The sequence below is a fragment of the Podarcis cretensis genome (assembly GCF_951804945.1).
Source record: "Podarcis cretensis genome assembly, chromosome: 13".
Taxonomy (NCBI): Eukaryota; Metazoa; Chordata; class Lepidosauria; order Squamata; family Lacertidae; genus Podarcis; species Podarcis cretensis.
In genome coordinates, this window is record NC_137182.1 from 3110822 (window position 1) to 3124664 (window position 13843).

General features: G+C 43.8%; 1 protein-coding gene across 1 annotated transcript in view; it reads right to left on the reverse strand.

Annotated features, from left to right (window-relative positions):
• Positions 1 to 101: 101 nt before the first annotated feature.
• Positions 102 to 13843, reverse strand: part of MOCOS (molybdenum cofactor sulfurase) — a 96291-nt gene continuing 82549 nt past the window's right edge. Inside the window, exons 11-15 of the mRNA XM_079949442.1 lie at positions 10020 to 10144; positions 7451 to 7556; positions 5993 to 6119; positions 2240 to 2344; positions 102 to 1118 (exon numbers count right to left, since the gene is read on the reverse strand). Of these exons, the coding sequence (XP_079805568.1) occupies positions 1005 to 1118; positions 2240 to 2344; positions 5993 to 6119; positions 7451 to 7556; positions 10020 to 10144 (577 nt within the window). The 3' untranslated portion in view covers positions 102 to 1004. The remainder of the gene's footprint in view (positions 1119 to 2239; positions 2345 to 5992; positions 6120 to 7450; positions 7557 to 10019; positions 10145 to 13843) is intronic.

Sequence of the window (13843 nt, forward strand, 5' to 3'; positions counted from 1 at the left end):
GGGGTTCCTTTTCACTCTGTTTATTACTGGGGCCCAGATGTGAGACAGCAATGTTCAAGGCCATGTTAGGGAGGAATATGTGTGTGTTGTCTGGGAGGAAGCAGGCAAAGTGCTACTCAAGAGGCATCAGAGGGAAATGTTTCAAAACTGATTAATGACTATTATAGATAGATAAAAGAGGATTTACTCTATTCGACTATTTTGAGGACAGGTTATAACAATGTATAAAAGCCATAGCAGAAATTGGTAATTGAACAGGTGATGTGTAGGGAGAAGGGATGAGGGGACTTTGAAAAGATAGCTGTAAAAGTTATTATATTGGGAGCAGCAAAGAAGGGAGGAAAATAGAGGGGACATTTGGGGGAGGGTGGGAAACCAGCTTTTAAACTTGTATTAATTTGGTGGCAATTTGTTAAAGATCAATAAAAATAATTGGCAAAAAAGCAGAAGTCTGGATGAGTCCTTTGTTGCAGGTGCTACTTGCATCAGTGGAAGCTAACAGCAGGCACTGCAGCAAGGCAGCAAATTTGCTATCCACGTTAAAGCCTTTGAATCCCAAGGTGCTTCACTTCCAGCCAGCCATCTCTGTTTCTTATCTAAAGCACTATTTCTTCTCTCCCCCCCCACACACACTGCACACACACACACCATACTTAATTTAAATCAGCTGACTATTTGAGGTTATTAACTATTGATCAAACTTGTGAAGTGGCATTTTGAGGACATTAAATTTCCTAGTCAGCATCAGTGCCCTGCAACAAGTCTCTCGTGAACCTGAATGGAAAAAAGAAATCAAATGATCAAATGATATAGAGTTGCAAAAACTGATCCACCTGATTAGCTGTGACATGTCATTTCTGAACGTTTAAAGGTGATTGACCTTTTACTCATAACATTGGAGAAGATCATATCGCTGTTGAGAACACGTATGAATAATCTGCAAGACCGTCCCATCTGCAGGTTTAGCTGAGGAATCCTCCACCTCTTTGCTCTTCAGCCGATGGTCAACATGCGATAATGTTCTTTACCGCTGCAAACACTGGCGATCCCACTGACAATGTGTCTGGATGTGAGACCTGCATCTCAGGGTGATTCATCAGGTATATTCCAAACTTAGTCTGAGGGGGGAAACATTTGTAAGTAAGATCAAATACCCAACAGACGGAACAGTAGCAACTGCAATGCCTCTGGATGGTTAAACTAAATTCCTATAAGTATATTGACGACAAGCAGTGCAATGAACAGAAACAATGGTCAAGTTATTTAAGATGATGTTCAGAACCATTTCCATTTTTCTTGCTTAAATTCGGTCTTAGTTTATGCGAAGGTTCAGAGGAAGCACTGTAGTATTTGCTGTGGAAGTTACCCAGACTTTGGCTTGTTTGCTTGTATCCTACTGTACTGTGGGACGACTTCTGGCCTGTTTTGTTTTTTAGTGGGGTGGGGTGGCATTTGACCTGGGTAAACACTTTTAAGAATCGCCCCCCCCCCCATGTAGACAGCAAGCGGACAGGAAAGGAGACATGGTGCTCTGTTAAAAATTAAGCTTAACATTTATTATACTTACAGATCTTTCAGGGTTTGACGGGGCAAAAAAAAAAAAAAAGGAAGGCAAATGAAAGCTTGCCTTGCTTTCTGCTTTCTCCCCTTTTTTAAAACCAAAAGGTTTTGTGGAAGTGGCAGCAAAGCTCCACTGAGCAGCTCATTCACATTTGTATATTCCCTCATACGAATCTGCCTGGGTCTTGAGATCTTCAAGGAAGGCCCTCCTCTTGATCCCCGCCCCCCCCCCAGGCACACTCGGTGGGCATGTGGGAGAGGGCCTTCTCGGTGGTGGCTGCTCCCAGACAACTTTGGAACTCCCTCCCTGGAGAAGACAGTGCGGCTCCCTCCTTGTTGTTCTTCGGCTGGCAGGTGAAAACCTTCTTCCAACAGGCTTTTGGGAACTGACCGCTTTTAAGGAAAGGGCTGATGCTGTGCTATTTTTGTTGTAATTGTCTGTATGTTTTTAATAGATCTTCTATCTGTCTGTTTATCTGTTTCTCTATACACACACACACATATACATACATACATACATACATACATACATACATAGTTACTATTAATTATATTAATGTTTAATTGTATTTAAATTATTCTTTATTCTCTCTGTTTTCAGCTGTTCTTATTTTAACTGTAAGCCTTCCCTGTAAAGGAAAAGGGCACTTAAAAAAAAAAAAAGTATTTGTATACTGACTTTTTTGTCTTTAGTGGCAGCCAGAGTCTGAAGAAATTCCTTGTTCCGTTCTCCAGTTTTTTGATCAATGCAGATAACCAGACATCTGTGGCATGGCCCGATAACCTGAAATTTGCACAGAGAAGATCTTGAAGCCCCCACTTAGCCAGGAATCACAAGACACCTGCTTCTAGAGGAGTCAATTGTCAACAGCAACCATTCCGACCATATCACCAGCACCAAACATTTTTGGCCTGCAAAGCTGAGCAGGGATGGGGTGGGGATGTAAACCATGGCAAGTGTTTGCCCCACTTATTGGCAGAGTTATTGGTGTTTACTCACCCTTCTGCTAAATCAAGGCTACATAAGCTCAAGCCCAGGGGTGAAATGCAGCCCCCCCAGGTTTCTCTGCCCAGCCCTGAAGAGTCTCCCAGGCCATGCTCCCACCACAGCTCCTACTGGCTCTGCTCCACTCCCTTCCTGCACGCTTTTGCTTGGCTAGAATACATTCTCAAACTGTGATGATGCCGTGTGTGTGTGTGTGTGTGTGTGTGTGTAAACTCCAGAATGTAGGAGTTTCATAGGAAGCAAGCATTGGGCTTTGCTTCTTCCCTCATTCTTGAAGGTGCTGGGATAGCTCAGTCAGCAGAGCCCGAGACTCTTACTCTCAGGGTTGTGGGTTTGAGCCCCACACTGGATAAAAGATTCCTGCATTGCAGGGGGCTGGACTAGATGACCCTTGGGGTCCCTTCCAACTCTACAATTCTATTATTCAAATCAGAGACTTGGGAAGCACTGCTACCTTCCCTTGCACTCTGCCATCTTCTGCATAAGAATGTAGCTCTCTACCCAGAAGATGCCCTAGTGGAGAGCAGGCACAACAGAGTGGCTCAACCCTGTCAGAGCAGGGGCCACAACAAGAAACAAATGCTTCCTCTCTGTCTGGGATAAGGGATTCAGAAAAGAACTAGTAGTAACTACTGCTGCCATGCTGGAATCGCATGAGCTGGCAGTCACCTGGAGAATACTTTCAGCTTCAGCCACCAAATTGAATTTGGGGGGAAACTCTTAACAAAAGGACTGCAGACATCAAATAACACAGCCTCCTGCCTTGTTTTTAGTGCGTCTGCAGCACTGAAGTGACCTCCCTGGGGCACAAGCCTGAGCTGCGTGTATGGAGGTCCCAGGTTACCCAGACGCTCAGCCTCTCAGCCTCGCTGATGCCATCCAAAAGGAAGCAGAGGAATACATCTGGCTCCAGCGCTGCCCGAGGGAGGCGTTCAAAGCACCATCCACCTGACTTACACACTCCACTCTGGATTTGTGTAGGGTTTACTCCTTAGCCTTTTCTTCTCCTGAAGACATCCCACAAGGCAGCAGGAAAGGGAAAACTCTGATCTTAAACCTCCACTGCCTTGCAGGATATAGCATTTCTTACAACAGGGGAGGGGAATCTTTATCAGGCTGAGGGCCGCATTGCACAATGGGAAATGTTCCAGGGGATCCACACCATAATGGGCGGGGCCAGAGTTAAAAGTGGGCAGGACTGGAAGCGTAAGTTGGTGGGGCAATACAATATGATCTATCCCAACCAGGCCAAATGCCCCCCCCCCCCCAGTTCTCCATCCATCCAACCAAGAGGCAGTACAGCCCAGCCAGGCAAAACAGGTTTCCCACCCCCCCAATCTATTGGGAATGCAAAAGCTCTTGTTCTTCCAACTGAAAGGGCAGATAAAATGATAAAATAATAATTTAAATAAAAAAAAACCAGCGTAGAGGAGGGAACATTTTCACACTGGTTATACAAGTAATCAAAACATAACAAGACAATTTTTCATTCAGCTCCCCTTATTCTATTTTATTCACGTTATTCTCTAGCATATCAATTAACTGGCTTGCCTTAGTTCTAAAGCTTTGTTCTCTTTTTCAAAATGCCTACAACTCTTAATTGAATTAACATTACTCTTTTGAAGGATTGTGGCTTTTTTGGGGGGGAGGCTTGTTTTTGTTCTTTTTCTTGTTTTTATAATGTATTTTGTGTTCTCATTTTGTATTTTTAAGTTGTGAACTGTCCTGCAATCTTTGAATGAAGGGCATTATACAAATTTAATAAGTAATAATAATAGTATTCCTATTACTAACATAGACAGTGTTTAATTATAACTGCAGTGCCGAGGATCCTCACATACCTATCAATTATACCCATTGGTCTAATTTTTCTCCATTGAGATTAGGGTTGCCATATTTCAAAAAGTAAAATTCCTGACACCCCAAAGTTGAGCTTTTGGTGGGAAACCTCCTCCCACCCCCCACCCCCCATAGTGATTCTGGAGCTGTTTCCACTGCTTTTTCCAGTGCATTGCCATACAGCCTGGTTTTCCCTGACATTTTGCCAATTTGGCAAAATTCCCCTGATGCCATTTTTACCCCCCAAAACCAGGACATGTCAGGAATTTTCTTGACGTCTGGCCAGCATATGAGAAGTAGTATTTATTTTAGACAAGCAGGCAAGTACATGCTGGGAGCCTCACGGAACCACCAATAGAGGAGCAGAATCCACTGTGAAGAAGTTCTTCCCAAAAGGGCTTCTGTTGGAAGTGGCTATGAGGGAATAGTTGAGCGGGTGAGGGAAGTTGACAGAGTGAAAGCAAACATTGGCAGACTCAATAAAAAGAGAACAGGAAGCTTACTGGGGGGCGGGGGGGGGGGAGAAGCCTGAAGCAAACCCAGGGAGTTACTTGAGCAAGGTTCCATCCTTACTTCCTGAGGAGAGTGGGGAATGGTGCCACAAGTCTCTCAGGCCCAACAACTGTATTCCTCCTTCCACCACAGCATAGCCACAAGGAACACCAGTGTGCAGATCACGGTGCTGCTGGCTGGGCTCTTGGTCCGTCTTGTAGGGTTCCAGCCTCATATAATTCTAGCATGTAAATCTGATCAGTGCATGAAGGGGTTAAAATAATAGAATAAACTGTCCTGCCAGGCTGAGCCTATGCCATCATCCTTGACCTTAGCAGCAATAGGTCACCATGCCTTTGCTATACAGTATTTCTCTCTCCACAAGGACTTCAGCAAGTAAGGAGGTTTGAGATGGTCATTCCAGCCGGCCACATGACTTTGACCAGCCTCTTCTGTTTCAGATCATTTTTTCAATAGTTTATCAATAGCTTAACTTACTAAGCAACGTCTTGACTGCCTGTGCATCTTTTCTGGCTGCTGTGTGGAAAAGCACATGGATCTGACATTTGAAGAGGATGGATGGAAAAGCACATGGATCTGACATTTTTAAGTAAACTATCTTATGACTTACCCAAATGTGTGGTCAATGTCTATGCTGGGGAAGTGGGACAATTTGGAAAGAGCTTTTAAATGGGGAGATTTAAGGGACTCAGTGGAAGAACACTTTTTAAAGGCTTTGCACCAGGTTTTCATTGCTGAATGTTTTGCGATGTTAAATTTCTGCTGGGGTTCTCTTACCAAAGGGTACCTGCCCCAAACTTGGGTCTTGGCTCCCAGGATTCAACAAATCTGACAGTACCGGCTGCCTTCTTGCCCTTGCATCACAGGGCCATGCCAGGTCACTTCTGTGGTAGCAGAGAGCCATTGCACACACAAAGTAATGCACTGCTGCTCAGACTACTGTAGCTCAAAGCTGTTTTGTATCCCAAACAGCTGTTCCAGATCCTTGCCTGAATCTTTGTCTTGCAAGAAGCTGCTGCCTGCTATTTCCCAGCATGCCGTATGACACTAACAAACAGCTGCAGCCATTTGTACCTTGAAACGCAGGGGACCCACTGCAATCTCCTCCCACAGGTCTTCTTCGAAGGGCTCATCTGTGCTGACTACAATGTTGGCACGGAAGCGGTGGACGAGTTCCTGCGGGGGAAGTGATTCACCTAGTCTGTTCCACAGAGGCAGAGGGGGAAACAATATGGTCTAATATTAACCCAAATGAGTTCAGTAACACTTGTGCTTTCATGTTTCTCAGTACAATGAAGCCAGAATTCTATTGCATTCAAAAGGCGAAAGCTTTCACATAGCCTTAATTACTAACATGAACAAAATTTGAACAAGTGCAATCATTGACGTAGCTAGGGCTTATGCTGCCTGAGGCGGTCACTGAGTTTGCCGCCCCTCTCGCTGTTCCTCATCTGGGAGCCCCGCCAGCTTGCCGCAGTCCTCCCCTCCGCTCTGAATTTCCTTTCCTTCTTTCCCCCCACTTCCTAAGAGGCAAGAAGGAATTTGGTTCCTGTCACTTCAGACTCCACCTCTTCTTCGCTTTTCTTAATGCCTCATCATCTTCTTTGTTTCTCTTGTTTCAACCACAGGCAGAGCTGAAGCACCTGTTCCTGCCTGGCAACAGCACCCAAGAATGGTGCAAAGCAGGAGCAAGAAGGGAGAACGTAATCTCTCATATCCGCACGTTGCTTCTTTGGACAGCTGTAATACTGCTCAACTACATTGAGTTTAGGTGGTGTCATAGGCGCTGCCCCCCCCCCCCGGTGCCTGCAACAAGTTCATACGCTGCTGGCTTGTGAAAGCTCAAAGGGACTACACGCAGGCAGGCACAGGAAGGCCTGGCGAAGTCTGCCACAGCAAAGCCTGGCCCCTCAAGGTTGGGGGGGGGCAGCTCCATCCCCTCAGCCATAAAGAGTTGGCACCTATGGGTGGTATGGTCAGATGAGGGGCTGCCATCTTAAACCTTCCCAAGTCTAGGTAAATGCGTCACAAAATTCCCCGTTTTAAAAAATCCCCGAATTGCAGCAACACTGGAGCCCATGCGAAGGGATTGTTCTTTCTGTTCTTCTAAGTCCCACTTGTCCCTTTCAGCCTGAAATAACCAGCTGCACCTATGTAAGAGCTAGAAGTCTTAGTAGACTGCAACATGAGTCAACCATGTGATTCTGTAGCAAACAAAGCTACTGCATCAATAGAAGTCTAGTCTCTAAATCTAGTACTACTCTGTTCTGCCTTGGCCAGACCACACCTGGAATACTGTGTGGACAATGGACTAGACACTGGACTAGAAAAGCTACTGGCCTGATCCAGCAGATGCTCATCTCACATTCTTATTTTTTTCTTAAGAATAATAGTTGCCATAATTGTGCATGTACAGTAGTCTTTGTACAAGTGAAACATTCAGCAGGTTGGGCCAGAAGAAGTCTTGCTCATGGAAAGGACAAAAAGAGGCAACACAAGGAAATGTGCCTTTTCAGGTGAGGAAGCACTTACCTTTCCACAACTTTATCTCTCAGCTGCAAAATACTTGTTCTGTTGATCAAGAGGTATTGTGCTTCATTTACTAGAGAGAGTGAGGCCCTTGCAGCAGAGGTCTCTCCTGAAATACATTCAATATAAGGTGATGGTTATTAGAAATTCTGAGCACAGTGGAAGGAATCCAGTCTCTATCAAAGGCCTCTTTTAGCTAAAACAGATACCGTGAAGATGAGGGGTAAAGGTGCTGTTGCTACTTGCGCAAGTGTTACATGCAGTGCATTTTTTTTAGAAAAAGAGATGCTGGAGCTCACCACAAACTTATCCCTTGTTCTCTTAGAATGGCAATGGCGCCCACCTGAGAGGTGCCAGAACTAAGCTCCAGTGACCTCCAGCTGGAAAAACAAACCCTGGTTCCGTGCATGTCATTTCATGCATCAGTATGTCAGTGAACTGGAAGCCAGGCAAGCACACTGCTTATGCGCTAATGGGTCAACATGCATGAATGGGTCAACATGCAAGCTGACTGCCTCTATTTGCATGGCTTGGAGCCAGACACCCACAAGAACAAACAGCTTAGCTATGTCCCTTGATAATTCTTATGGCTCCCATGCCTATAGGCAGAGAAAGTTGAAGAGGACTGAATTTGCAGTAAATCTCCTCTCTCTCTCTCTCTCTCTCTCTCTCTCTCTCTCACACACACACACACACACACACACACAGAGGAGCCCACTTTCCTGCTCCCCCGAACTTCTATTGTGAATCAGCTGCTAAACAGAGAAAAGCAAGGATTAAAGGCTCCTCCATCCCTGTGTGTGTCCATCTGATCTCTCCAGCTTCCTCTGACAGTAGATGGTGGGATTTGAAAACTCTTATCAGGCAGAGCCAAAATGGTCTCACGTGGTGAGTGGGCTGTGTAGTCCCACTCGATTCATACTAATAATAATAATAATAATAATAAATTTTATTTATATCCCGCCCTCCCCAGCCGAAGCCGGGCTCAGGGCGGCTAACAACATTAAAACAGTGTGATATTATAAAACATTATAAAAATGAATTAAAATCAAAATTGATGGCAACCATAAACTAAAGCTTTGTAAAGATTGCCAGAGGAGGGGGTCAGGCTGCGCCCTGACCAAATGCCAGGTGGAACAGCTCTGTCTTGCAGGCCCTGCGGAAAGATGTCAAGTCCTGCAGGGCCCTTGTCTCTTGTGACAGAGCGTTCCACCAGGTTGGAGCCGCAGCCGAAAAAGCCCTGGCTCTAGTTGAGGCCAGCCTAACCTCTCTGAGGCCTGGGACCCTCAAGGTGTTTTTATTTGAAGATCGTAAGTTCCTCTGTGGGGCATACCAGGAGAGGCGGTCCCGTAGGTACCATCTCTTGAAAGGCATGGAAGCATTGCTTGGGGCAATCACCATGAATGAGCACCACTCCTAATATGATCTATCCCTGCCATCCATGAACCCAGACTCCTCCTTACTCTGCATGCATCTCCAAGCCCTCGCTCTCCAAATTCATTTGCTGATCTCTTCTCGTCACCCATCCAACATCCCATTTACTATTCAACTTATGCACCCTTAACAATCCTGCCCTCCCACTGGCCTGGTCATAACCACTACTTGGTCCATTTGAATTGACTTGGCTCACTTCCATCAGCATCTGACGTCTCATCTGACTCATCACATGTCCCAAGTCTAAATCCAGAAAGCAAGGGGAAGGTTTCTTGTACCCTGTGTCCATTATAGCTCAAAAGAGCGCATTGTTTTTTGCTTATGTATTAAGAACAGAGGGAAAGTGGTATTGCAAAGCAGAAGAGCTACTTCTCTCTTGGGCTGCAACACACAATGAATGTGTTTGGGAAATATTGGTAATAATATTGTTGTTTCCTACTTATTCTTGGAAAGCTTGGAGCACCCTATGTAAGGATCCCAGTAGCCTTCTATCAAAGCACCAACCCAACACAGGCATATGCAGCTTCAACTTTGCTGCAGCATGTAATAAAGTAATGTTCAAGTGATTGGTTTTCTCACAGAAATGCACAATATCAAGGTATTTTCAGTTACAGATAGGTAGCCGTGTTGGTCTGCCATAGTCAAAACAAAAAAAATTCCTTCCAGTAGCACCTTAAAGACCAACTAAGTTAGTTCTTGGTATGAGCTTTCGTGTGCATGCACACTTCTTCAGAAGTATCTGAAGAAGTGTGCATGCACACGAAAGCTCATACCAAGAACTAACTTAGTTGGTCTTTAAGGTGCTACTGGAAGGAAGGTATTTTCAGATATTGTTTTAATTACAATTTTATTTAATAGGCTATTCAATATCAATATAGTTTCAGTGATGGTTTGGAGTGCTCACTATATGTTGTTGGATACAAAGGTGTTCCTTTTATTATAAAACGCAGAAGTTTCCCCTATAAGTTGTGTGGTATTAAAAGTCAGTCCATCGTGTGCTCATTTTGTAATTTCAGTGCATCCCGTATCACTGGGGCAATTTTGATTTTCATCTATGAAAGAGCATATAAGCCATGCTGACACTTCACATTTGCAGCACTGGGATATTCATTTCCTAACAACCATGCAAAATGTATACCTTTTTCATCTTTCTTATTAGCATTTCTTTTGAAGTCGGAACTCTGCCTGATCAGGCGGCACTGCCGGCCAAGAAAGGCAGAAAACCAATCAGCCGCTCGTCCTCCACAATCGTGTGTCTGCACTCTGTAAGGGAAAAGTGGAAGGAAGAATTCAGAGCTCCCTTTCAGATGCAAAACTAATGTCAGGCTGGTAGCAATGCATAATTAGATATTTTTAATGCCAGCCACCTACAATCCCGCTGTGCCCATTATAACACAGTTTTAGCCAAAAACAGCATTTGGAAGAACCATTTTGCTAATCGAGAATATTATATTCTGTTATTTACATAGCACAACTGTAAACCGCTTTATAGGTTTTCTTGTGTTTCTTCCTATTGTTTCCATTTCAGATGGGTGATTGAGACTAAATTAAGTCTTGCATTAGCCAGGGTAATATGATGGTGAGGTTTGGACACTGACCCCTGGTTCAGGAAACCAAGGTTTATGGAGCTGGGGGCTGGTGCCACAGCATGTGCCCTTCTTCCCTCACTTTCTTTGCCCCTGCCCCATGCTTGGCTTCTGCATAGAAATCCTGTCTTGCATTAACAAAAAGTTCCAAATTACTTCTCTTCTTTAATATCAGTTCACATTCCAGGATAAGAAGTCAGATTCAGATCACATTGCACACAGGTCCTGCTATCAAAACATTAATTATCAACATATTCAATTATCTCAACATAAAGAATTATGCCCATTATTGTGGCTGCTTCAGATATCCAAAGAGCCAGAGTTTCCCCACTTCCTTACCTGTTGTCAGGGTCTGGGCAGAGGAGGAGTGGTGCAGACCGCCTTCCCAGCCTGACCCTTCCAGAGAATCATAGAATCATAGAGTTGGAAGAGACCACAAGGGCCATCGAGTCCAACCCCCTGCCAAGCAGGAAACACCATCAGAGAACTCCTGACATATGGTTGTCAAGCCTCTGCTTAAAGACCTCCAAAGAAGGAGACTCCACCACACTCCTTGGCAGCAAATTCCACTGTCAAACAGCTCTTACTGTCAGGAAGTTCTTCCTAATGTTTAGGTGGAATCTTCTTTCTTGTAGTTTGGATCCATTGCTCCGTGTCCGCTTCTCTGGAGCAGCAGAAAACAACCTTTCTCCCTCCTCTATGTGACATCCTTTTATATATTTGAACATAGCTATCATATCACCTCTTAACCTCCTCTTCTCCAGGCTAAACATGCCCAGCTCCCTTAGCCGTTCCTCATAAGGCATCGTTTCCAGGCCTTTGACCATTTTGGTTGCCCTCCTCTGGACACGTTCCAGTTTGTCAGTGTCCTTCTTGAACAGAAACCCTGCCCCCTCTGACCTTTGCACAGGGAGAGCAGCTAATCAGCCACAAAGAAACACACACACCAGAAAACCCTTTTTGCTCCTTCTTCAGCTGCTGCCCTGCAAGCAGTATAGATTTATAACAGGGGTTTGAGGGAGGTCACAGCTCAGAGACAGATGAAAGGAAAAGTTGGGAAATAAAGGGAGAGGAGGAGGAAGAGGAATAACCAGGGGGGCAACAGAGTCTTTAGAAAGCATTCCAGACCCCGCCCCCCAGAACCGGGTGAGCCTTGAAAGTAGGAGAGCAAAGAGCTCAAAGACAGAAGGCACTTCTCAACACCCATAAAAGCGGGTGGTAAGAACATTCCTTGTCTTTGTATGTTCCTGGGCAACCGGCTGTGGGAATCACTGGCAGCAGCTGACACTTGTTTGTTCTTTGCTGGTTGATGGCAACCAATTTTGGGCATTTGATGGGGGGGGGAGAGATTGGACAAATATCATTCATTTTAATTACGCTCCTATTTTAAAGTCTTTTCAGTCTATACTCTATTATAGTTATCTTGGAATAAGTTCAGATTTTTAGATGCAATCCATACTCCTAAGTATTTAATTTTCTTTTCCACTTTAATTCCTAAGTCATTTTCCAGTTCTCTCTTTGTTTGGTTATTTATATTCCAAGTTAGTATTTTCATTTAATCTTTAGTAATATAAAATTGCTGGCCCGAAATCCATATCATCTAGGATCTTTGTCATAAAGGTCCATGAAACATTGTCAAAGGCCTTTTTCACATCTAGAAACAGAAGCACTACTTGCTTCTCCGTCCTTTTTTCCAGATATTCAATTATATTCAAGATATTTCTGATGGTATTTTTCATTTGTCTAGATGGCAAAAACCCACTTGATCTTCACAGATTACTGTATTCAATTCTGTCATCATTCTATTTGCCGTGATATTTGTAAATAATTTATAATCATTGCTTAATAAAGATATTGGCCCAAAATTCTTTGGGTGTATAGTTCTTTGGTCTTGTTTTTGAATTAATACTATAAATGCCTTTTTCCACAAAGGTGGGATTTATTCCCCTTGAAGAATTTGGTTCATTACCTCCACCAGTGGTTGAGCCAGTATTCCTTGGAAGAATTTGTAGTACATCGAGGATAGTCCATCAGGTCCAGGCGATTTCCCTAACTTAGCTTGTTTCACCACTGTAATAACCTCCAGCAGCGTTATCGGGGTGTTAAGATTTTCAATTTGTTCTTTGGTGAGGTGTGGTATAGTCATGCTGGCCACATGGCCCGGAAAGCTGTCTGTGGACAAACGCCAGCTCCCTCGGCCTGAAAGTGGAGATGAGCACCACACTCCAAAGTCAAATTTGACTGGACTTGACCATCCAGGTGTCCTTTACCTTTACCTTTACCTTTACCTGTGAAAGTTAGTTCAGATACAAGGATCTGCCTTTTATTTTCTGCCGGGAAGGCAGATGCAAAGATTTACTGAGCTTCTCTCCATACTTATCCTCCTTTAAGCACAACTTTGACTCCCTTGCCATCTAAATATGTTTCAAAGAAGTTTCTTGGAGAAAGAGTGGGATATTATTATAGTAATAATAATAATAATAATACTCCACCCTTCCCCGATAGAGGGCTGCTTTCATATGCCATCTAAAAGTTGTGCAGTTCTTTATCTCCTTGACATCTGAGAGAGGGTCTTCCACAGGGAGGAAGACCTTCCTGGCTTGTCTCCAACTACTAACATTTTAAAATAATGTTTCAATTTTTTGTCTTTATGGTTTTAGCAGTGATGAGCATTAAACATGACACGTAAACATTAAACATGAAGAGTTCTAAGGCACTGTTATTTAATGTCATGTCTTTGTCGTACATGTACCCAGTCTACGTGTGAATAAATGAAGTCACCTATCACTGCAGCACTTCCAGTTTTGGATGCCTCCTTGATTTCATTCTTCATCTCAAGCTCACCCTAAGCATTTTGGTCAGGGCAACAATAGCACATCCCAAGTACTAAACTACTCTTTTCACCCAGTATTGCCACCCATAACAATTTTGTGCATATGTCTGCCCTTTTTACAATTTTTAGTTTGTTGGACTCTGTATCTTCTTTGATGTACAGAGTGGCATCATTCTTTTCTGTCCTTCCTTAGAATTTGTATCCAAAGATAACCATACTCCTCTGGTTCTCTCCAAAGCCCCACTAAGACTCTTAAACACAAATAATAGTTTAGTGTTACATCCAAACACAGCTACTGTGTTCATATGGATTAATCACGGCTCCCCTTCACCCATGCCCTCTGCCCTGGGAAGAAGACGATTGGCTTCCAGCAACACAGTGTCCTTTCTGTAGGCAGATCAAGATGAGCAGGTGACAGCAAAGGTTGCAAGGTTACTGGGGCAATCGGAATAAGATCCACTATTTGACTATTGATTCAAAACCCTAAAACATATTTTATATAATTGACTTTTTATGTCTATTCTTTGTATATTGTATTGTTGT